A 26,524-nucleotide genomic window follows, 5' to 3' on the forward strand; every position below is an offset into this window, starting at 1 on the left:
AACAAGGAGATTAAAGAACGGGTCCACCTTAGTGATGGCGGCTTGTTCTTCCTCTTGAATATCTTATGGAGTGCTTGAGCTCCTCAATGTCTCTTCCTTGCCTTTGTTGCTCCTCTCTCATGATTCTTTGATCTTCTCTAATTTCATGGAGGAGAATGGAATGTTCTTGGTGCTCCACCCTTAGTTGTCCCATGTTGGAACTCAATTCTCCTAGGGAGGTGTTGATTTGCTCCCAATAGTTTTGTGGAGGAAAGTGCATCCCTTGAGGTATCTCAGGGATTTCATGATGAGTGGGATCTCTTGTTTGCTCCATCCTTTTCTTAGTGATGGGCTTGTCCTCATCAATGGGGATGTCTCCCTCTATGTCAACTCCAACTGAATAACAGAGGTGACAAATGAGATGAGGAAAGGCTAACCTTGCCAAGGTAGAGGACTTGTCCGCCACCTTATAAAGTTCTTGGGATATAACCTCATGAACTTCTACTTCCTCTCCAATCATGATGCTATGAATCATGATAGCCCGATCTAGAGTAACTTCAGAGTGGTTGCTAGTCGGAATGATTGAGCGTTGGATAAACTCCAACCATCCTCTAGCCACGGGTTTGAGGTCATGCCTTCTCAGTTGAACCGGCTTTCCTCTTGAATCTCTCTTCCATTGAGCGCCCTTTTCACAAATGTCTATGAGGACTTGGTCCAACCTTTGATCAAAGTTGACCCTTCTAGTGTAAAGGTGTTCATCTCCTTGCATCATGGGCAAGTTGAATGCCAACCTTACATTTTCTGGACTAAAATCTAAGTATTTCCCCCGAACCATTGTAAGCCAATTCTTTGGGTCCGGGTTCACACTTTGATCATGGTTCTTGGTGATCCATGCAATGGCATAGAACTCTTGAACCATTAAGATTCCGACTTGTTGAATGGGGTTGGTAAGAACTTCCCAACCTCTTCTTCGGATCTCATGTCGGATATCCGGATATTCACTCTTTTTGAGTTTGAAAGGGACCTCGGGGATCACCTTCTTCAAGGCCACAACTTCATAGAAGTAGTCTTGATGCACCCTTGAGATGAATCTCTCCATCTCCCATGACTCAGAGGTGAAAGCTTTTGCCTTCCCTTTCCTCTTTCTAGAGGTTTCTCCGGCCTTGGATGCCATAAATGGTTATGGAAAAACAAAAATCAATGCTTTTACCACACCAAACTTAAAAGATTTTCTCGTCCTCGAGCAAAAGAAGAAAGAAGAGAGTAGAAAAAGAAGAAATAGAGGAGATGGAGATGGCTTTGTGGTTCGGCCAAAGGGGGAGAAGTAGTGTTTAAGTTGTGTGAAAATGAAGGAGTGAAGATGGGTTTATATAGGGGTGGAGAGAGGGGTAAGGTTCGGCTTTGTGAGGGTGGGTTTGGGAGGAAAAGTGGTTTGAGGTGATTGGTGAATGGGTGAAGAAGAAGAGAGAGGGTGATGGGGTAGGTGGGGATCCTGTGGGGTCCACAGATCCTGAGGTGTCAAGGAAAAGTCATCCCTGCACCAAGTGGCGAGCAAAAATGCTCTCTGTGCCAATTCTGGCGTTAAACGCCGGGCTGGTGCCCATTTCTGGCATTTAACGCCAGCTTCTTGCCCTTTCCTGGCGTTTAACGCCAGTCTGGTGCCCCTTTCTGGCGTTAAACGCCCAGAATGGTGCCAGACTGGGCGTTAAACGCCCATTTGCTACCCTTACTGGCGTTTAAACGCTAGCAAGGTCTTCCTCCAGGGTGTGCTATTTTTCTTTCTGTTTTTCATTCTGTTTTTGCTTTTTCAATTGATTTTTTGACTTCCCATGATCATCAACCTACAGAAAACATAAAATAACAAAGGAAAAAGATAAAATATAACATTGGGTTGCCTCCCAATAAGCGCTTCTTTAATGTCAATAGCTTGACAGTGGGCTCTCATGGAGCCTCACAGATGCTCAGAGCAATGTTGGAACCTCCCAACACCAAACTTAGGAGTTGAATGTGGGGATTCAACACCAAACTTAGAATTTGGTTGTGGCCTCCCAACACCAAACTTAGAGTTTGACTGTGGGGGCTCTGTTTGACTCTATTTTGAGAGAAGCTCTTCATGCTTCCTCTCCATGGTGACAGAGGGATATCCTTGAGCCTTAAACACAAGGGATTCTTCATTCACTTGAATGGTCAATTCTCCTCTGTCCACATTAATCACAGCCTTTGCTGTGGCTAGGAAGGGTTTGCCAAGGATGATGGATTCATCCATGCACTTCCCAGTCTCTAGGACTATGAAATCAGCAGGGATGTAATGGTCTTTAATCTTTACCAGAACATCCTCTACAAGCCCATAAGCTTGTTTTCTTGAATTGTCTGCCATCTCTAGTGAGATTCTTGCAGCTTGTACCTCAAAGATCCCTAGCTTCTCCATTACAGAGAGAGGCATGAGGTTTATGCTTGACCCTAGGTCACACAAGGCCTTCTTGAAGGTCATGGTGCCTATGGCACAAGGTATTGAGAACTTCCCAGGATCTTGTCTCTTTTGAGGTAATCTCTGCCTAGTCAAGTTATCCAGCTCTTTGGTGAGCAAAGGGGGTTCATCCTCCCAAGTCTCATTACCAAATAACTTGTCATTTAGCTTCATGATTGCTCCAAGGTACTTGGCAACTTGCTTTTCAGTGACATCTTCATCCTCTTCAGAGGAAGAATACTCATCAGAGCTCATGAATGGCAGAAGTAAATCCAATGGAATCTCTATGGTCTCAGTGTGAGCCTCAGATTCCCATGGTTCCTCATTAGGGAACTCATTGGAGGCCAGTGAACGTCCATTGAGGCCTTCCTCAGTGGCGCTCACTGCCTCTTCTTCCTCTCCTAGTTCGGCCATGTAGGTCATGTTGATGGCCTTGCATTCTCCTTTTGGATTCTCTTCTGCATTGCTTAGAAGAGTACTAGGAGGGAGTTCAGTAATTTTCTTGCTCAGCTGACCCACTTGTGCCTCCAAATTCCTAATGGAGGACCTTGTTTCAGTCATGAAACTTTGAGTGGTTTTGATTAGATCAGAGACCATAGTTGCTAAGTCAGAGTGGCTCTGCTTAGAATTCTCTGTCTGTTGCTGAGAAGATGATGGAAAAGGCTTGCCATTGCTAAACCTGTTTCTTCCACCATTATTGTTGTTGAAACCTTGTTGAGGTCTTTGTTGATCCTTCCATGAGAGATTTGGATGATTTCTCCATGAAGGATTATAGGTATTTCCATAGGGTTCTCCCATGTAGTTCACCTCTTCCATTGAAGGGTTCTCAGGATCATAAGCTTCTTCTTCAGATGAAGCGTCCTTAGTACTGCCTGGTGCATTTTGCATTCCAGACAGACTTTGAGAAATCAAATTGACTTGCTGAGTCAATATTTTGTTCTGAGCCAATATGGCATTTAGAGTATCAATCTCAAGAACTCCTTTCTTCTGATTTGTCCCATTGTTCACAGTATTCCTTTCAGAAGTGTATATGAATTGGTTATTTGCAACCATTTCAATGAGCTCTTGAGCTTCTGTAGGCGTCTTCTTCAGATGAAGAGATCCTCCAGCAGAGCTATCCAATGACATCTTAGACAGTTCAGACAGACCATCACAGAAGATACCTATGATGCTCCATTCAGAAAGCATGTCAGATGGACACTTTCTGATCAATTATTTGTATCTTTCCCAAGCTTCATAGAGGGATTCTCCTTCCTTCTGTCTGAAGGTTTGGACTTCCACTCTAAGCTTACTCAATTTTTAAGGTGGAAAGAACTTTGCCAAGAAGGCATTGACTATATTTTCCCATGAGTTCAGGCTTTCTTTAGGTTGTGAGTCCAACTATATCCTAGCTCTGTCTCTTACAGAAAAAGGGAATAGCATAAGTCTGTAGACCTCAAGGTCAACCCCATTAGTCTTGACAGTGTCACAGATTTGCAAGAATTCAGCTAAAAACTGATGAGGATCTTCCAATGGAAGTCCATGGAACTTGCAATTCTGTTGCATTAGAGAAACTAATTGAGGCTTAAGCTCAAAGTTGTTTGCTCCAATGGCAGGGATAGAGATGCTTCTCCCATAGAAGTCGGGAGTAGGTGCAGTAAAGTCACCCAGCACCTTCCTTGCATTGTTGGCATTGTTGTTGTTTTCGGCTGCCATGGGTTCTTCTTCTTTGAAGATTTCTGTTAGGTCTTCTACAGAGAGTTGTGCCTTAGCTTCTCTTAGCTTTCACTTCAAGGTCCTTTCAGGTTCAGGGTCAGCCTCAACAAGAATGCTTTTGTCTTTGCTCCTGCTCATATGAAAGAGAAGAGAACAAGAAAATATGGAATCCTCTATGTCACAGTATAGAGATTCCTTGAGGTGTCAGAGGAAAAGAAAAATAGAAGGAAGAAGTAGAAGAATTCGAACTTATCAAGAGAGATGGAGTTCGAATTGTTCATTGAGGAATAGTGTTAGTCCATAAATAGAAGGATGTGAGAATAGGGGAAGAAATTTTCGAAAATTAATTAAAAAGATTTTAAAAGCATTTTGAAAAATACTAATTGATTTTCGAAAACTAAGAGTGGAAAAGAAATCAAGTGATTTTTGAAAAAGATTTTGAAATTAGAAATCAAAAAGATAAGATTGAAAACTATTTTGAAAAAGATGTGATTAAGAAGATATGATTGAAAAGTTATGGTTTTAAAAAGATGTGATTGAGAAGATATGATTTGAAAACAATTTAAAAAAGATTTGATTTTAAAAAAATTAATGACTTGGCTAACAAGTAAAGATATGATTCAAATATTAAACCTTTCTCAACAGAAAAGGCAGCATACTTGAAATGTTGAATCAAATCATTAATTGATAGCAAGTATTTTTGAAAATGAAAAGAAATTGATTTTGAAAATATATGATTGAAAAGATATGATTTGAAAAAGATTTGATTTTGAAAAATGTTGAAAACTTGAAAAAAATTGAATTGAAAACAGAATCTTCCCTCTTGTACCATCCTGGCGTTAAACGCCCAGAATGGTGCACATTCTGGCGTTTAACGCCCAAAGCACTACCCTATTGGGCGTTAAACGCCCAGCCAGGCACCCTGGCTGGCGTTTAAACGCCAGCTTGTCTTCCTCACTGGGCGTTTTTGAACGCCCAGCTTTTTCTGTGTAATTCCTCTGCTGTATGTTCTGAATCTTCAATTCTCTGTATTATTGACTTGAAAAGACACAGATTAAAAATAATTTTTTGGATTTTTAATAATAAGGAATAATCAAAATGCAACTAAAATCAAATAAACAATGCATGCAGGACACCAAACCTAGAAGTTTGTACACTACTTACACTAACAAGTTGAGAATGCATATGACAAACAACAAAAATACTCAAGACAAGAGAATTAAAGATCAGAGTAAGTAAATCATCAAGAACATCTTGAAGATCACTTAAGACACATGAATGAATGCAAGAAGAACAAAAATATGCAATTGACACCAAACTTAAAATGAGACTCTAGACTCAACAAGAAACATAAAATATTTTTGGTTTTTATGATTTTGTAAATTTTTTTGGATTTTTCGAAAATTAAGTGGAAAAGAAAATAAAGATATCAAAATTCTTAATGAGAATTCCAGGAATCATTGCAATGCTAGTCTAAGACTCCGGTCCAGGAATTAGACATGGCTTCATAGCCAGCCAAGCTTTCAAAGAAAGCTCCGGTCCAAAACACTAGACATGGCCAATGGCCAGCCAAGCCTTAGTAGATCATTGCTCCAATAGCAAGATTGATAGAAATCAACAAGCTCTTGTGATGATAAGTTGAAACCTCGGTCCAATAAAATTAGACATGGCTTCACAGCCAGCCAGACTTCAACAGATCATCATGAAACTCTAGAATTCATTCTTAAGAATTCTGAAAAAAAAATACCCAATCTAAGCAACAAGATGAATCGTCAGTTGTCCAAACTCAAACAATCCCCGGCAACGACGCCAAAAACTTGGTGCACGAAATTGTGATCATCAATGGCGCCATCAACATGGTACGCACAATTGTAATCTCAACTCTTTATCACAACTTCGCACAACTAACCAGCAAGTGTACTGGGTCGTCCAAGTAATAAACCTTACGCGAGTAAGGGTCGATCCCACGGAGATTGTTGGTATGAAGCAAGCTATGGTCACCTTGTAAATCTCAGTCAGGCAGACTCAAATGGTTATGGATGATATATGAATAAAGCATAAAGATAGAGATACTTATGTAATTCATTGGTGAGAATTTCAGATAAGCGAATGGAGATGCTTTGTCCCTTCCGTCTCTCTGCTTTCCTACTGTCTTCATCCAATCCTTCTTACTCCTTTCCATGGCAAGCTGTATGTTGGGCATCACCGTTGTCAGTGGCTACAATCCCATCCTCTCAGAGAAAATGTTCAACGCACCCTGTCACGGCATGGCTAATCATCTGTCGGTTCTCAATCAGGTTGGAATAGAATCCATTGATTCTTTTGCGTCTGTCACTAACGCCCAGCCTTCAGGAGTTTGAAGCTCGTCACAGTCATTCAATCATTGAATCCTACTCAGAATACCACAGACAAGGTTTAGACCTTCCGGATTCTCAAGAATGCCGCCATCAATTCTAGCTTATACCACGAAGATTCTGATTAAGGAATCCAAGAGATAAACATTCAAGTCTTGTTTGCATGTAGAACGGAAGTGGTTGTCAGGCACGCATTCATAAGTGAGAATGATGATGAGCGTCACATAATTATCACATTCATCAAGTTCTTGAGTGCGAATGAATATCTTGGAACAAGAATAAGCTGAATTGAATAGAAGAATAATAGTAATTGCATTAATAGTCGAGGTACAGCAAAGCTCCACACCTTAATCTATGGTGTGTAGAAACTCCACCGTTGAAAATACATAAGAACAAGGTCTAGGCATGGCCGTGAAGCCAGCCCCATGATCTAAGATAGCATAAGACTACTCAAAGATAGCTACCAAGATGAAAATACAATAGCAAAAAGGTCCTATTTATAGAGAACTAGTAGCTTAGGGTTTACAAAAATGAGTAAATGACGTAAAAATCCACTTCCGGGCCCACTTGGTGTGTGCTTGGGCTGAGCATTGAAGCTTTCATGTGTAGAGACTTTTCTTGGAGTTAAACGCCAGCTTTTGTGCTAGTTTGGGCGTTTAACTCCCACTTCTGTGCCAGTTCCGGCATTAAACGCCGGGCAGTCTTGAGCTGATTTGGAACGCCGGTTTGGGCCATCAAATCTCGGGCAAAGTATGGACTATTATATATTTCTGGAAAGCCCAGGATGTCTAATTTCCAACGCAATTGAGAGCGCGCCAATTGGGTTTCTGTAGCTCCAGAAAATTCACTTCGAATGCAGGGAGGTCAGAATCCAACAGCATCTGCAGTCCTTTTTCAGCCTATGAATAAGATTTTTGCTCAGGTCCCTCAATTTCAGTCAGAAAATACCTGAAATCACAGAAAAATACACAAACTCATAGTAAAATCCAAAAAAGTGAATTTTAAATAAAAACTAATAAAAACTAACTAAAACATACTAAAAACATACTAAAAACAATGCCAAAAAGCGTATAAATTATCCGCTCATCAGTCGTCACGGACCCTTGTGGGAGCACATTGAACCATCGAATTGCCAGTCCTGCTAGGGTCAACGGGAAAGCGCGACACCTCACCTCATCTCCCACACTCTCGAGGTTCATCCTGGCCTTAAAGTCTGTTAGGTGTTCCTGAGGATCTTGGGTTCCATCATATCTCATGTCTGTCGGCATGTCGAACTATTTCGGCAGCAAGACCTTGAGGATGGAGTGGTGGAAAGGGGTTGCTCCCATGATTATGGGGTCTCATCACCTTTTCGGCCTCTCTCTACTCTCTCCCTGGCGTTCCGACTCAGCCTGAGCTGCGAAGGGCCGAGTGTAGATTACGGGGTCTTATTGCCTTCTTGGTATTTGATGATCGGATTTCCTATCGGTAAAGAAATTTAAAAATATAGTTGCGTTGTAAGTATAGCTTCTAAACCAACAGAGAATCCTTTCGTACAAAAGTTTAGTTGTCACAAGTAATAAACCCCTGATAAAATTGATAGCCGAAGTATTTAAACCTCGGGTCGTCTTCTCAAGGAATTGCAGGGAAGTATGATTTATTATTGGTTATGAAAAACTGTATTTTGGGTTTTTGAAAAAGGTTTGAACAAGAGAAATAAATTACAGGAATTAATAAATCAATAGTTAATAAAACTCTTGGCAAGATATGAAAACTGGAAGTCCTGTCCTAGTTATCCTTATCAATGGTGATGAGAATTATATTTTTGCTCCCACTAAGTCAACCTCTAACTATGAAGGTAAGTCAAGTGGACAAATCAATTTAACACCTAAAGTACTAGTCAACTCCTGAGGAAAGACTAGAGTTATAGGAATCTAAATCAATCAGCAAAGATACGATTATCAATCACGATGAGTTTGACAACTCAAGAGTCACCAATTAATCAACTAAAGCCAAGAATGTAAGAAACTAAATAAAAATCATATGTCTGAAATACCTCAATTATTAATAAAAGAAATCACATCCAACATGGGAAAAGTTCATAAGCCAATATTAACAAACTAAAATAAAATAATATGATAAATAAAAGTAGAAGAGAAATTGAAGTAAAGGAACATTGAACCTGTGATTGAAAATCCTAATTCCTTTAAGAGGAATCCTAATCCTAATCCTATGAGAGAGGAGAGAACCTCTCTCTCTCTAAAAACTACATCTAAATCCCTAAAACTATGTATGAATGTATGTTGTATCATCTATATCGATGAATGGATGGATTTCCCAATTTATAGCCTTTAATCTGTGTTTTCTGGACTTGGATCTAGACCAAAAAGGGTCCAGCAGTTGCTGGGGCCGACTTCTGCAATTTCTGCAGATCGCGCATGTCACGTGTTTGCGTGGATCACGCGGTCGCGTCATCTGGAGTGTTGCTCTTCCACGCGGTCGCGTCAGTCACGCGTCCACGTCATCTGTATTTTGCATGAGCCACGTGTTCGCACAGATGCCACTTTTCGCAAATCACGCGTTTGCGTCGTCCACGCGGACGCGTCGCTATTGGTTTTCTTCAAAAACTCCATTTGTGCTTTCCTTCCATTTTTGTATGTTTCCTTTCCATCCTTTAGGTCATTACTGTCCTATAAAACCTGAAAGTACTCAACACACAAATCACGGCATCGAATGGTAATAAAGGATAATTAAATTTAATATTTCTAAAGCATAGGAAACATGTTTTCTCATATGTCATATCATAAGGAATGAATTGTAAAACCATGCAAATTCATATGAATAAGTGGGTGAAGAGTTGATAAAAACACTCAATTTAAGCATAAGATGAATCATAAAATAGGGGTTTATCAACCTCCCCACACTTAAACATTAGCATGTCCTCATGCTAAGCTTAAGAAAAGCTATAAATGAGTGAAGAAGAATGATAGAGAGTATGCAATGCAACCTAACTATGTGAATGCAACTACATGCAAAATGTTTCTACCTACTTGGTTAAAAGTAAATAAGTTCTCCAAGACAAATATAAATTAAATTCCACTAATTTAAATCACACAATAAGAGACGAGTAAACTTGTAAGAAGATAGCTCATAAAAGCAGGGAACATAGAATCAAGCATTGAACCCTTACTGGTAGTGTATATCACTCTAACTCTCAAGTGTCTAGGGTCAATCACTCTACTCTTCTCTAATCATGCTTTCTAAACTTTGTTCTTCATCTAACCAATCAACAAATATTTAATGTACCAATACACACATCATGAGGTCTTTTCAAGGTTGTAATGGGGCCAAGGTAAGGGTGAGGGTATATGTATGGCTAAGTGAGCTATAAATTGAATCTTTGAGTAACCTGAGCTATCACCTAACATACATACATTCTATATAACTTCTAAAATCATGCCTAGCTACCCATAATTCTCACTTTTATATTACATACTCATGTACCAAATTTTTTATATTTCTTTATCACATGTGCATTAATCTTTCTATTAAAGCTTAACATTGGGGTATTTTTATCCCCTTATTTATTTACTTATTTATTGAATATTTTTGGATTTTCTCCTTTTTTTAATAGAAAAATAATCATAGCTTATCAATGCACATGAATTTTTCAATATTTTTCTATTTGGTTTTTCATGAGTAGGTTCCCAAATTTCCAATATTAAAATAAATTAGAAACATGATACATTCCCTTATTAACCCATGTTCCCACAGTTTCCCCACACTTAGTTGATGCACAACTTCTATCTTAAGCTAACCAAAGATTCAATTGGGATATTTAATTTATTTTTTCTACTTAAGGCTAGTGATGTGGTTATAGAACAGAAGGGGATTAAAAAGCTCAAAGTGACTAACAAGGGTGACATAAAAAGGTAGGCTTATTTGGGATAAGTGAGAAAAAATACAAATAATGGCCTCAATCATATGCAAGCATGTAAATACACTAAATAATAGACATATAGAATGGAACAAAACAAAGATTGCAATTATGAAGAAGAAAACACACAAGAATAAAAATTTATGGTTAAATAATGTAACCATGTAAATAAGCTCAAATCTCACAGGTTGTGTGTTCTTTGGCTCAAAAATCATATTTCAAATACAACTTCAAACAAGTTTAACACAAAAAAAATTTTGATTTTAAATTAGTGAAAATTTTCAAAAATAGGGTCTTTAGAAGAAACTTATTATTTTTCAACCAAGTAGAATATGCATAAAATCAAACAATTATGCAATCAAACATGCAAATGCAACAATGAATTAACAAAGAAAATAAAACATTGGTGTCGAGAAGAAGGTAACTAACCCATGGAGATAGGTATCGACATCTCCACACTTAAAGATTGCACCGTTCTCGGTGCATGCTAAGATGTACAAGTGGACGGGCTGCTCCAACTGATTCCTTTTTCTATAGATTATGCAGATGGACTTATTTGTTGCCCCATGTAGACTCTTCCTGTACCCCTCTTTGGTGGCCAGCCTAAAAGGAGATAAAAAGAGGAAAAATAACCCAGAAACAAAGATAGAAAAAAAATATGGGTGTTAATGCAAAATAATAAGGGTCTCAATTACATGGTAGCTACAACATGCAAGTGAAAAAATAGTGGAAGCAAATGGCATATCAATAGTGCAAAAGTTGCAACAATAGGGAAGAGAGTGTGGGTAATGCAAGATAATGTAAGTGCAGATCAATGCAAAAAGAATATTAGTATTATAAAAATTAGCATTGATTAATGAATAATAATACCCAAACAGAATAAAACAAGTCATGAAGCACCAAAATAATTCAAGAAAAGATGCAATAGTTGAAGAAGAAAATTTTAACACCAATGGAAAAAGAAAAAGAAAGTAAAAAGGAGGAAGAAAGAAATAAGAAGGGAAAGAAAAGATTTAGATATGGGGAAGAAAGGATAAGATATTTGGCTGATCTGGATAAGCTGTGCGCCGCTTGTGACGCGGACGCGTGAGTGATGCGTTCATGCGGATAGCGCTTCTATGAAATGACATGGACGCGTTATCCACGCGGTCGCGTGGATCGATTTGTGCCATTAGCGCGAGGGCAGTCTCGCGGTCGCGCAACTCTCTGTTTGAAACTCATATTGCCAAATTTTAAGGTGACGCGGTCGCGTGGGGGACGCGTTCACGTGGTTGGCCTTGTTTTGAAAAACGGCGCGGACGCGTGGGACATGCGTTCGCGTGGGGCACGCGTTCGCGTGGTAGGGCTTGTGCTTCTAGCACGAGTCCAGCCTCATTCCAGCCCAACTTACTGCCATACACCCTTTTTACGTCGAATTGCAGGGCCACGCGTTTGCATGGTTGACGCGGACGCATGGGAGGCATTTTTACCACATGACGCGGACGCGTCAACGACACGGTCGCGTGGGTCAAAATGTGCCAAAGGCACGCCTCCAGCCACACTTTCGCGTGACTCTCTGTTCAATCTTATTTTCTTTCCAATACACATTTGACGTGGACACGTCAGCGACGCTGTCGTGTCGCGTGCATTTTTTTATATATATATGCAATATACAGAATACAATACTAATATGAATGTTATGCATGATTCCAAGTTCAATCAAAACTCAAAAATAAAAAAAAACAGACTAAAATTAAAACTGAAAAAGGAACGATCATACCATGGTAGGTTGTCTCCCACCTCGCACTTTTGGTTAAAGTCCTTAAATTGAACATTCTGGTGAGCTTCTTGTTATGGCGGCTTGTGTTTGAATTCATTCAGAAATCTCTACCACTGTTTGGAATGCCAACAGCCTCCGAGGTCCCAAACTAGGCGCAGAAAGTCTTCAAGCAAGTTAAAGCAAGTGACAAGGCCCCAAGAGTATTGATTTCTAGATTGAATTCTGGGTTCCCAAACCTTGCTTTTGTACCCGTCTTCTTGTTGATCATTATGATTCCATCCGGGTAGCAAGTAATTTGAATTCTCACCAAAGCGGCCAAACAACTTTCTAAACCCATTCAGTTGAGCTTTACACCAACACTTGCATTTAAACTTTGAGCTTTCAGCCATAATGAACCTAGGATTGTGTTGCCCACCACTAACCATCTTCCTCTTACTCTTAATGCCACAAAGAGCTCTAAGTTGACCATCCGTCTCTAGTAGCCCATATTCAAGTGGAATTAGAAAGCTACGGGATATGAATTTTACCCACTTAAATGTTGTGAAGGATGATGGCAACTTAGGGGGAGGGGTTTCTAATGAACTTGCAAGCTCCACTCCTTTGTGAGGTGAGACTAATGAGAGAAGTGAGTGTGTTCTCCATGGAGGTTTGGGGTGGATAGGAGGGTTCATTATTTTGGGAAACAGATTCATAATACGGAGGTGGTTCTTTTTGATAAGGATATGGAGATGGTGAATATTGAGGTGGTAGTTCTGGATATGGTTCATATGGTGGTTGGTGTAGTGGAGAAGGATTAGGGTCATATGGGGTGAGTGGTGGTAAGGGGCTTGTGAGTATGGTGCTCTAAAGTCATGTTGATGAGGGAGTTCATAGGCATACGGTGGTGGTTGTTGATAATCAAAAGAGCGCTCACCATAGCCATTGCCTTGATATGCATCACAGAATGGTTGTTGATAGTCCATTGGAGGTGGTTGTTGCCATGAGGGTTGATCAAATCCTTGTGGCTCCTCCCATCTTTGATTGTTCCAACCTTGATGCATGTTCTTATTATAATCTCCTCTTCCTGCAACATAGTTGTAACCAGACTCATAGCCAAAGTGGTGAGAGTTCATAGTAGTAGGAGAAAATAGAAACAAAAACTAACAAAAAGAAAATATTTTGAAAAAAAAAAGATATGATTTTTGAAAAAAGATAAGATAAGATTTTGAAAAAGATATGATTTTTGAAAAAGGATAAGATAAGATTTTAAAAAAGATAAGATAAGATTTTGAAAAAAAGATATTATTTTTTTAAAAAGATTTGAATTTTGAAAAATAAGATAAGATAAGATAAAAATTTTAAAATAAAAATCTAAATTTTTTTTGAAAAATATTTACAATAACCAATAATAAGGCACACGTTTGCAATTCCCCGGCAACGGCGCCATTTTTGACGATCGGATTTCCTATCGGTAAAGAAATTTAAAAATATAGTTGCGTTGTAAGTATAGCTTCTAAACCGACAGAGAATCCTTTCGTACAAAAGTTTGGTTGTCACAAGTAATAAACCCCTGATAAAATTGATAACCGAAGTATTTAAACCTCGGGTCGTCTTCTCAAGGAATTGCAGGGAAGTATGATTTATTATTGGTTATGGAAAATAGTATTTTGGGTTTTTGAAAAAGGTTTGAACAAGAGAAATAAATTTCAGGAATTAATAAATCAATAGTTAATAAAACTCTTGGCAAGATACGAAAACTGGAAGTCCTGTCCTAGTTATCCTTATCAATGGTGATGAGAATTATATTTTTACTCCCACTAAGTCAACCTCTAACTATGAAGGTAAGTCAAGTGGACAAATCAATTTAACACCTAAAGTCCTAGTCAACTCCTGAGGAAAGACTAGAGTTATAGGAATCTAAATCAATCAACAAAGATACGATTATTAATCACGATGAGTTTGACAACTCAAGAGTCACCAATTAATCAACTAAAGCCAAGAATGTAAGAAACTAAATAAAAATCATATGTCTGAAATACCTCAATTATTAATAAAAGAAATCACATCCAACATGGGAAAAGTTCATAAGCCAATATTAACAAACTAAAATAAAATAATATGATAAATAAAAGTAGAAGAGAAATTGAAGTAAAGGAACACAGAACCTGTGATTGAAAATCCTAATTCCTTTAAGAGAAATCCTAATCCTAATCCTATGAGAGAGGAGAGAACCTATCTCTCTAAAAACTACATCTATATCCCTAAAACTATGTATGAATGTATGTTGTATCATCTATATCGATGAATGGATGGATTTCCCAATTTATAGCCTTTAGTTTGTGTTCTCTGGACTTGGATCTGGACCAAAAAGGGTCCACCAGTTGCTGGGTCCGACTTCTGCAATTTCTGCAGATCGCGCACGTCACGCGTCTGCGTGGGTCACGCGGTCACGTCATCTGGAGTGTTGCTCTTCCACGCGGTCACGTCAATCACGCGTCCACGTCATCTGTATTTTGCATGAGCCACGCGTTCACGCCATGCACGCGTTCGCGCAGATGCCACTTTTCGCAAAGCACGCGTTTGCGTTGTCCACGCGGACGCATCGCTGTCGGTTTTCTTCAAAAACTCCATTTGTGCTTTCCTTCCATTTTTGTATATTTCCTTTCCATCCTTTAAGTCATTACTGTCCTATACAACCTGAAAGTACTCAACACACAAATCACGGCATCGAATGGTAATAAAGGATAATTAAATTTAATATTTCTAAAGCATAGGAAACATGTTTTCTCATATGTCATATCATAAGAAAGGAATTGTAAAGCCATACAAATTCATATGAATAAGTGGGTGAAGAGTTGATAAAAACACTCAATTTAAGCACAAGATGAATCATAAAATAGGGGTTTATCAGTCTTTCCCTGTTTTTGCCCTGGCCCTCTGACTCAGCGTGGGCCGAGGGGGACCGAGCACTCGTTCTACGCCTGATGTGGTCCCTCTGGGGACTTCTTCCCTGAGGTCCCGCTCTCCGCTGAGGAGATCGGGTGTGACAGAGACTCAGGCTAGGTCAGTAACGATCCCTGGCCGTGAGCTCCCTCTCAAGGTTTTGCACTATGTGGCACAATTCCTGCATGATTCTCGTGTTGTCGCCCCCGTCCCCCGAAGGGACTTCTTTCATGAGAGCGGGAGGAAGGTTCATCCCTGTGAGAGGGGGATATCGTGCACTCGTTAGAGGAAGCTAGGGAGGCCACCCTGCTCGTCCGGCGGCTCCCACTTCCCCGCGCGTTTCATGTTCTTCACGCCCTTCAACTGGTTCCAACAAGAAATCTATTCATGCCAGGGATCCTCACAGACTACGCCAATGTTCGGTTGCTCGGTCCCTGAACGGGTCGGAAGTGCCAGATGCTTGGGATGGTGAGGATGCTGGATTCGTTTTGCCTTCGTGCGTCAAGATCTCCCGGATCGACGTGAAGGGGATGAGGTTAGGGGCGTGAGGTCCCGCCGAGTCGCGATTTGGTGTGGAGGGGCCACCTGCAAAAGGACTCTGACGTTCAAGTCAGTGTCCATACAAAGGCGGCAAATAGAGTAAAAGTTAGGTGACGTACCTCGAAGAGGGATAAGGCCCTCCTCTTATATAGTTTGTACGCGTGTGGGTCCCTAGGAGTAGACCCTCTTTTCTAGAAGTTTCCTTTCCATCTGTCCTTGATCACGCAGAGGGGGAGGCGGCGTTCAGGTCGCTTCCCGGTTCAATTTCGTCAGGCCGCTGGGTTGGGTGCCCCGGATCCGGATCTTTGTCTAGTTGGACTGGGCCAGAACAACTATATACATATATGTTATGAATTATGATTATTTGAAAGGGGGCACCCGGCATCTTTGATTTATTTTAGTTGGATGTTCGACACTTATGTTTTTTTTGTGCTTTTAAAAAATTATCAAAACATCAAATAAATATAGTTTTATATATTTCCAAAAAATTCAATCAATAATCAAATAACAAAACATATCTCATTCACGTTTAATTTATCAAATTTTAGTTTTTTTATATTAGCTCACAAAAATCGATGTTCTTTTATCGACAATGTCTAACTCACTTTCCTTCCTTGACAAATCCAGTACAATTGTGAAGATAAAGAAAAAACAAATACTTTAATCAGATTAATTTTTTTAAAAAAATTTTGAATTAAACGCTCGAATCTCAAAAATTTATTGACTATTGAACTTCGACTTTTATAACGAAAAAAAAATAAAGAGATAGTTCTCAAAATTATATACGAAGAAGAAAAAAAAACAGAAAGTGGCCAAAAATGAAGAACCATGAGTTATAAAGGTAAATTATCAAAATAAATTAATAAAATATCATTATAATAAAATATTAAGAGAAAGTATAGGGAGCCAATGGAATACTTCTTCAATATGTATAATGGAGGTTTAGGGAGTATTAGAGATATAATCATTAGTGTTACCCTTTTCCATTAGTTGAAGCTTTTTTGATGAGTGGTATCATGACATGGTATTAAAACTCTAGATCCGAAAGGTCAAGAGTTTGATCCTAACATATAGGCTGCTTTTGTTTACAGGGACGGGACACTGAGACAGGAACACAGCAACACAAAATTGTGTTTGACAGATGAGACATAAACAAAGACATTGTTTCCAAAGGCACTGAATTAGTGTATTTTGTGTCCATCTTGGCACGAAGGACACAGAGACTAGACCAAGAATACAACTTATTTTTTATTTTTTATTTATTATTCTTGTTAACTTTTTATAATTATATTTTTTATTATTATATTTTTTGTTTCAAATTTATTGAATGAAAAAAAATGAGAATAAATTAAAAAATTAATAAAATTTATTTATTATAGACAATTTAATGTTTGTGCTAAGTAAATAAAACAAAAAAAAAATTACTAATTCTAACCATTTTTCTTTAAACTATAATTTCTACTAGACGAGAACGTCCTCTGTTCGTCTCTTGGCAAGGTAGAACAGCAACGCGCCTAAAGTAGAAAATTATGGATTCAGCCAACCTGTGCCCTGGATATCAACTGAGTGCCCACCAATTCACGGACCTTTAGTAGACCCCAGTGTGGTTAGTGTGCTAGAACCTAGGATCTTTTAACACTAGTATTTGCCTTATTAGATATTTTCAGATCCGTGTAATTAATCAGTTTCGACAATGCGAAAGGAAGTGTCTTGATGCAAATTATATGGACTTGGATGTTTCAAATTAATTTTTGGGTTCAAATTAGAGGTGTTTCAATCTGTACAAAGCTGAAGTAGCTAGAGGCAAGATAATGGGTGTGCGTACTTAATTTTCCATGGTTTGTGTAATGTTGTATTGTTGTTTTCTTTTGTGTATTTTGCATTATGGATGTTGGACCATATTGTATGACATTTCGTATTTCACTCATTTTGCTCTGTACGGATATTTTTACTTTACAATTTACAGGGAAACAATTGTTTCACTTTTTTAAAAGTTTAAATTAATATTTCTTTAAGTTTTCCATCATAAATGAAAACTAAACTAATTAGATTCTTTTGGAGTGTGTTAGGAAGGGGGTTTATATTTATTTTTGTTTGTTTATTTTTAATATATATTTTAAATCTTATATTAGGTTTGCCCCTCCCCAGTCCCCCTTTCTTTTCCTCTCAACCTATGTTTATTAAAGGCGTAGCTTAGGAATTTTTCTAAAATAAAATAAAAGAAAATCTTAAAAAACTTAATTTATCTTTACTTTTTAAATTTTATTTTTATTTTGGGAAGTTCTCTTAAGTCTTAGGCAATCCTTAATATTTAAGACGAAGTTTGCCTAATTCCACATAATATGTGAAGTTTGTCTAACCCTTCAAAAAATTTTATTATATTCACTCATCTAAAATTAATTAAATACACGTTATAAATAATAAATAATATTTTTTATAAATAAAAGTGTCATCTACCTATTAACTACTTTTTTATTCCTCTTTTTTGATTATATTTATCCTTATTCTTCTATTTTACGTCATATTTAAATATTTATTTTAATATAAAAAATATTATTGTGTACAATAAAGTACTTACTCATTAATATTTTTCTGATCTAAAAAATATTATTTATTTTAAATTTAATTAATACTAGCATACTAATACTGGTGAACTCATTAATATTAATATGGTGTAAAATAGAAGATTAAGGGTAAACATAATAAAAAAAGAGAAATAAAAAATCATTGAGAGTATAACATAAAAAATTTTATAATATATGCCAATAGTCAATAACACACATAGAAAATGAAAAAAATTTATTATAAATATTTGATGAATATGGATGACACTTTTATCTACAAAAATATTATTTTATTATTTATAATGTATGTTTAATTATTTTTAGGTGGGTGGGTGTGGTATAGTTAGTTGAGGAGTTAGGCGAATTTCATTCAAAACGTTGAAGTTTGCTTAAGATCTGGGCGAACTTCCTTCAAAAAAAAAAAAAAAATTGGATGTTGGAAAATAAAAGTTGAATTAATTTTTTTTCGGATTTAAAAGTTATTCCGAGGCTTACCTAGAACCAATGTGATTTGGGTTTGAATGCGAGGTCTAGAATTCTTTTAGAATGAGATGCTCCTCTATCTTCTTAGCAACATGTTGCTGTCTGAGCTCTTTGGAGAGGATGGTGGGAGTACCTACAAAGAACTCTGATGCTTAAGTTAATAAGATTTTTAGGTAGAATTTTAGTAGATATAGCAGTAGGGATGATGAGTTATCTTTCTATAGCGTATCCTCTTATCTTGGTGGGTGGTTATTCTCCCCTTTCATCTAGGAATTGTTGAGATCTCCTTTCTAGATCAATAGGAGAATTTGTAGGAGTTAGTTTTTATTTAAACAAGTAGAGTTAGACCTATGTTGCTATGTCCGACCTCAGGCCGTGGTGTAGATTTGGACTCTTGTTCTGTAGAGTGTTGATTGAGCTTTTAATCATTTTGGGCCAAGCTCTTGTAATGGGTTAGGATATGAAGAGTGCCCTACTTGAGGCTAAATTTCAAGCTCAAGCATTAATTAATCAAGTCGGCCGTGGAGTCTAGATAAAACTTTCCGATTCAAGTCGGACAATCTGACGTGATTGGCATCTGTAGAAGTCAGGTATTCGACGTGATTTTGAGTAGTTGTAACATTTTGTAACGTTTTGTTTTGTAACTGCTTGTGCGCTTTTTTTCTGAAAACGTGTGCCATCATTTAAATTGGGGTGACTTTACTCTTTTACCCCTATCACTATATAAATGTGACCCCTTCTCTTCTTTCTCTTTTTCGTTTCTTCTTCTTCAAAAAAGTTCTCTATTTTCTCTTGCAAGAAAATCGTACTCTCTCTCTCTCTCTCTCTCTCTCTCTCTCTCTCTCTCTCTCTCTCTCTCTCTCTCTCTCTCTTCTAGAATTGTCTCTTCCTATTTCTGGTGTTCATTTCAAGGTTTCTTCTTGCATTTTCTAGAGGTTGCTGTTTTTCTAAGTTTATTGTTCGGTATCTTCTTCGTCATCAAAAGGTTAGTTTTTTACTACTTCTTTCGTTTGTATGTTTGTAGCTCTTGTTCGTTGTTTGAATTCTTTTGATAATGATTTTTTTTGTCTTCTTTTGTGCTGGAAATGCCTTTCTGGTTTCTTAAAATTGAACGACTCTTAAATCATTTTTATAGAATCATTCCTTGTTTTATTTGAGAATTTTTAAAAATGTTGCTTCACAAAAAATATTTTTGCATTTCTTGATTTGAAAATGCCTTTATCATAGACATTTTGCCTTTATCATAGATATTTTTGTGATTGCCTACGAGTCAAAGATTTGTTTCCTGTGAATGGTACCATTGTTGTGGCTACAATGGTGCCATTTTAATGCTTTGTTGATGTAAGTCATTCTTTTGACCATTGTAGTTGTTTAAAGGTAGAAAAAATAGGTTCCCATGATGATGCAAAATGTTTTACTTATTTGTTCAACTTACAGCTTTTTCCAATTTTTAGTAACTTAGTCGTTTTATTGTCCCTTTTTTTTGTAAGTATATCTTTTATATGTCTTGTTCAGTAGTACAAGTTATGCCTTCTAACATTTTCGTCGACCTAGATTAGGTAGATAGCATGGTATTGGATGTTGTGTCTATAGTTGATAGGGAGATGTTAAAAGAATTTTGACTTGAATATCGGATTTGTAGGAGGCAAGAAAAGGAGAAAATTATGTGTTGGAGGCCCTAGATCATGAGAAAGGATTTGCTACGCCTGATATAATACACCGAACAAACATTTTTTGTTCATGTATGAATGTTTCTTTACTAGGTTGAGATGGATGTTCTTTTAACCTCCAAAGATGCCCCTACCTAGCTTCACCCAAATTTATGGGGCTTCATGAAAGTGTATAAGTTGATTTGTCGTGAGCTTGATCTCCTCGTATCCCTTAAGATCCTCTTTTATCTCTTTCAATTCACCAAACCTTTTAGCTTTAAGAAGCAACAATGGACTTCTTTTCGATCTATTTAGGGTATGAAGGTGTTTTTTAATTTTGAGGATTCCTTTCATGACTTTAAAAATTATTATTTTGAAGTCTATCCGATTAGTAAGGCCCAGCCTTTTTATAGAAATGAGAGAGAGAGAGAGAGATCAGTATATGTTTTCTTGTACTGAGAATTGAGGCTGATCTCCTTACCTAGATATGAAGAAATTTCTAATTTTAAAACTGAGCTAAGTAGATAGATTTAATTTCTAGATAGATTTTCTATGCTTATTTTGTTACTAAATCTTTGCTCTTTTGTAGAAAAATTACTAGTGGCTCAGCTCATTATAATAAACTTCATCAAGCCAAGAAGAACGTAGCAGCTCGCCAGGCCCAACTCAAAGAAGCGGGAAAGTTGATTGATGCTCCCACCTCTTTTCCTAAAAAAAGGGTCGACCTCCTCTCAACCCAGGAAGCTTACTCAGGCTTTGGTGCGGAATTAGAATATCCACAAACTAAACGGCAAGTGCACCGGATCATACCAAGTTATACCACAAGTGAGTGAGGATTGATCCCACGAGACTTGATGGATTGAGTAACAATGGTCGAATGATTAGCTTAGTCAGGCAAGCAGAAAAGTTGATTGTGTGGGTTTTAAGAGCATTAAACAATAAATAAAGAGTAAAGAAAGCAAACAATGTGTTTGGTGTAGAAATCAATAAGAGAAACAGTTAAGGTATTGGAAATGTTTTGTTTTTTCGGATCAATTTTTCTTACCAACTATTTTAATCATGTAAGATTCATTTCATGGCAAACTGTAATTGAGTAAATCCTAATCTCTTAGTGATTTAGTCTCCTCTAACCTTCATCGACCGCCAATCTCTTGGTCACTTGATTCTGATTAGAGGGTTAAATTCAAATCTAGTTTATGGCCACAAAAATTCTAATTACCCAAAGCTAAACGGATTATATGTTACGTATCCAGATTAGTTCAAGCAATTAGCAATTTAGGAGGAATTTACTTTCAAGCTGTGTTCAGGTAAGAGACCTCTCCCAAGGGTCACAAGAATACATCTAGAATAAGGGTCATACTCTCATTCCACCCAGATTCATAAAATTAAGAATGAAAGTAATCCTTGAAACTGAATCAATACATTAATTAAAATAGAAAAGTAATAGTCTTAATCCATTTTAACCAAGGAGGTTTAATGGCTCATGACTTACAGAAAAAACAAGGATTTCGAAAAGTGCGGAAGAGAGAAGATCCCCCTTCGAGAGAAGTTGGCCCTTGGGAAAGAAAGAAGTCCCCTATTTATAGTAAAAAAACCTCTAAGACTAAACCTAAAATTCAAATTCAAACTAAATCAAAACAAAATAAAATCTAATAGTTCAAATTCAAACTAAATCAAAACAAAATCAAATCTAATCAAATAGAATCTTTTCTTAATGACTCTTTGACTAACTAATGAACCTCCTTATAATTTAAACTTGGTGTCTTCAAATCTTTATTAATTATGAAGGTTTCTCGGGTCCGGGGCTGTTGTAGGTATTCGGTGCCACTTTGGTGGTGTTCAGCGCCAGAACTGGCAGTGACTTGGGCACTGATTTTGTCTTCCTAGGCGCTAAACGTTAAGCTTGACATTTAGCGCCCTTTATGACAGTGATTCCAGAAGAAAAGTATAAATTATTATATATTGTTGAAAAGCTCTGGAAGTTGGCTTTCCAACGCCATTGAAACCACGTCAATGAAACTTCAATAGCTCACGTTATGCTCATTGGAGTGCAAGAAGGTCAGGGTTGACAACATTTACTTTCTTCCTCTTGTTTTGCACAAAACTCTGCCAAATTTGCCCAAATTTTATCTGAAATAATAAAAACACCAAAACAACTCAAAGTAGCATCCAAAGAAGATTTTTGCACTAAAATATAATAAAACATAATAAATTCTAACTAAAAACAACTAGAAAATAAAGAAAAAAGGGCTCTGATACCCAAGTTGTTCCTCCCGTCCCTCCTTTTTCAGAATCAGAGAGTGAGTCAGACTCAAACACCTCTTGCAAACGTAAAGCTCCTTCCATTACGTACGGCAGTGTCTATGACCATGGTTTTGATGCTATTTCCTTTAGCAAGGAGTACATTCTCCCTGGGAGTTCTATTGCCATGGATGATGTCTCTTTAGAGAAGAACATTGAAATGGTAGCAAAGGGGAGCCTTTGTACTGCTGGGTTTGTACTGCCCTTTTGAAGAAGTTCCGTCATACTTCTCTCAACACTACTCAGAAAGAAGTGTCCGATCTTCGTAAGGAGATGGGCAAGCTAAAAAAAGCCAAAAAAAAAGAGAGGTTGAAAAGAATGTCTTTTCAACTATTTGGATGCTATTACGCTGAGAGGGATGGTGAAGGACTCCAACGAGAAGCTTGATAGGGTGAAGGCTTTGAAGAAGAAAGCAGAGGAGAGTTATACCTAGGTCTATGGGGGAAATTTGAGCTAATGTCCAAGTTAAAGGAGTTGAAGATGGAGTATAAAGAGTTGGAAGACTCTATTATAAAGGGCATGGATACTCTTAGAGATTTTGAAGGCCCAATTTCAAGTAATCGCCCCCGATGTTGACCTCTCAACTATTGATCCCAATAAGATCGTGGTTAATGGTGAGATTGTCTTAATTTTGGAGGATGAGAAAACTATAATAGCTCTTCAGAGCCTCAAAGCTTCTACTTCAGTCATCAAAGAGATCCCTCATTTGACTTCTACCAAATAGGTCATGCAGGCTACCCCTTGTGGGTCTTGTGAGAATAAATTTAGTTTGTAATATTTTAATACTGTTTTATCCCTTTCTTGGGCTTAATTGCTTGCTTTTTAATTACCATGATTTATTATTCTTATGACTTTGCATCATTTACTTAATAAGCATGCTTGTATTCAGAAAGGTTACAAGTTGTTTTTTGAATGACTTGTTTCTTGACCAATTCGTATTTTGGATCTAACTTGCATAACTTGGTAGTCAGATTTATTAAGACACGATGACTTGTGGTGGTACAAATCATTTCTAAAACCATTTTGATTTCATATGATTTGTTTTGATACAAATCATTTTCTTTGAAATTTCATTTTACTAGTATAACCTCATCCAACTTTTTTGATGTGAGTAGTTTTAAGGTTTATTTGTAGCCTTTCAAATTGTTTAACCATAGCCATGCTTACTTTCTAGGTTTGATATTGTACAACTCGTTTAGATCCAAATTGTTTTTCAAGATTTATGACTTGTTTTAAGAACAACTCACATGAAATACATGTTATTTTTGCTTAATTTTGTACAACTCGTGAGCTGCTTTAAATTATCAAGTTGTACTATAACTATTAGACACTCATTCAAACCTCGTTGCTTTATTCGAACGCCACTTAATAGGTTGGCTCGTAATTTTTGCATTTTTTCGAGCATGAATTGGTGCGTTAGGTGAAGGGATTACATACTTATTCCCTCCCTTTTCAAGTTTTTATAAGGTTTTCATCATTGTATATAGAATAGCTCGTTCTATCCAAGCTATTTTTGGAGGATTTGTTCATATGCATGATCCAAAAGCCTTTTTAACTTGTTTTGACCGACCTTAAAAGGTCGTTGTAAAAAAGAATTACGTAAAGAAATTTGTTTAAAGGACATTTATTATTTGTTCAAAATTATTTACAAGTATTTGCTAGTTGCCACCAAGAGTTTTTTTTTATAACTTTTAGCTCTTGCTATGATGCCTTGTCAAGGAAAAAGAGTACAGAGAGCAAGATTTGCTTTCTAGTTGAAGTATCTCTTCGTATTACAAGCATGCCATGACCTGGGCAATTCGCTGCCCTTGAGGTCAGACACTTTGTAATAACCTCTTCCTAAGATTTCAGCAATCTTGTAAGGTCCTTTTCAATTGGCTACTAATTTTTCTTCGCCCGACTTCTATATTCTAATGTAATTTCGGATTAGGATAAGGTCGTTCATGAAGAATTTCCTCCTTATGACTTTCTTGTTGTATGTGGTTGTCCTTCTTTGTTTTAGTGCCCCTCTCTTATCCGAGCTTGTTCTTTGACTTTTGGGAGGAGGTCAAGCTCTTCTTTGTGGGCCTGAATATTACCAATTTCGTTGTAGAATCTTACCCTTGTACTTTCTTTATTGACCTCAATAGGGAGTTGTTTGATATGCCCATAAGACTTGGAAGTGCTCTTCAGACCATGCTCCTTTTGCGTCTTATAGTCTTCTTTTGAGCTTGCCAATATGACTTTATTTGCAGCTTCTGCATGTTTGTTGGCTTGACTGATGTGAATTGATGCTTAATTTTTAGACTTGCCACCAAGCTTTAGAATGTTGAGTTTGTAAATTGAGCACCATTGTCAGTGGTAATGGAGAATAGAACTCTAAACCTCGTGACAATGTTCTTATAGAGGAATTTCCGACTTCATTGAGCTGTGATTGATCCTAGGGGCTCTGCTTAAATCCACTTAGTGAAGTAGTTGATCCCTACTATGAAGTATTTTATTTGCCTGGCCACTTGTAGAAACGATTCGCGTATGTCTAATCCTCATTTTGCAAAAGCAACACTGATAAACTCTTCTTGTGGTGCCACATGGAAATTATAACGACCCAATTTTTGGTAGGTCCAGATCACTGCCAGTGATCAGGTGTTACTTCCCAATAGCCCTATAATACTCTAGACTAGGTAATACTTACTACATATGAGCCTTTCGTACTAACTTGCGTATGTTAGCTTATTTTTATTATATGTTTTTCTTAATAAACCTATTAGCAATCTTCAGAGATATATAATATAAAATAAACACCAAACTAATAACAAAATTAAATCAGTAACGAGATTACAGAAAATTCTCATGCATGTATACATCTCAGGTTAGTTTATACAAACTTGACATATATATATATATATATATATATATATATATATATATATATATATATATATATATATATATATAACTGACAACTTTTCAGATACCTGGTTCATATAGAAAACCCCTAAGCTGGTACTCGGACTAAAAGAAAAGAAAATATCAAGTCCTACCCCTAAAAAATGCTACAGAAGTGAGGGAAAGCAAAGTCTAAGGAACGAATACCATCTATCATACATTCTTTCTATCGTCGAGGCACAAGTCTGCAACCATCAGCTCAAGACTAGTTTCGAGCATGTCCTGTGGGGTCCGACAATACGTGCTCCTCTGGTACCTCTCTGAATATGACTCCAGTGGCGGCGATCAAGTCTGGATCTTCCATCTACGGGGGAAAGGAAAAAGGAAGAGGTGAGAACCTATATGGTTCCCAGTAAAGTGACATCGTGAAAGCGCATCTCTCTCGTAAAACCTAGAGTTTTGGCTCTATCGTAATAACTCGCTTGCTAAGTCTCTCGGCTACTTCCGTATCGTGGGCTCTGACATAATTCTTTCTTGGCTTCTTTCTTTGGGATCAATGTCATTCTCATGCTATTCTCTATGACTATTATTCCTAATTTTATTATCTTGTTCTAAGCTTTGAAGAAAGTTAAATCATATAATTTTTAAAAATACAAACAAGAAACAGAGAATTAAAAATTAACAAGAAGCAGATAGCACATAGCAGAAAGAATGAACACTAAACAATCACAATCAAATGCGCAAACAATTTATGATGCATGCCTGTACCTAGTGCAGGCCATGAGCTTATGCATCGGTTGTCTACCTGCAACCCGACGTTACTAGGGGTGAACCCCGAATATGGTTTCTTTATCATGTCAGTCAGGTACAATTATCATCATGGGCGAACCCATGTCAATTAGGATATCTTGGCATCAAGGTAAAAGATAATGCTATTAGTTAGGCGAACATTCCCGCATTAGCAATCTTAGGCTATCAGTTAGGTGGGCACTTTCACATTAGCAATTTGGTACAAGGCCCATTTAATATA

General features: G+C 37.3%; 1 protein-coding gene across 1 annotated transcript in view; it reads right to left on the reverse strand.

Annotated features, from left to right (window-relative positions):
* The window catches only part of LOC112779723 (serine/threonine-protein phosphatase 7 long form homolog), a 43,546-nt gene extending 17,688 nt beyond the window's left edge, over window positions 1-25,858 (reverse strand). The window contains exon 1 of the mRNA XM_025824061.1: window positions 25,796-25,858. Within this exon, the coding sequence (XP_025679846.1) occupies window positions 25,796-25,858 (63 nt within the window). The remainder of the gene's footprint in view (window positions 1-25,795) is intronic.
* Between the last annotated feature and the right edge of the window lie 666 nt (window positions 25,859-26,524).

The sequence above is a fragment of the Arachis hypogaea genome, chromosome 3 (genome assembly GCF_003086295.3).
Source record: "Arachis hypogaea cultivar Tifrunner chromosome 3, arahy.Tifrunner.gnm2.J5K5, whole genome shotgun sequence".
NCBI classification, from domain to species: domain Eukaryota; kingdom Viridiplantae; phylum Streptophyta; class Magnoliopsida; order Fabales; family Fabaceae; genus Arachis; species Arachis hypogaea.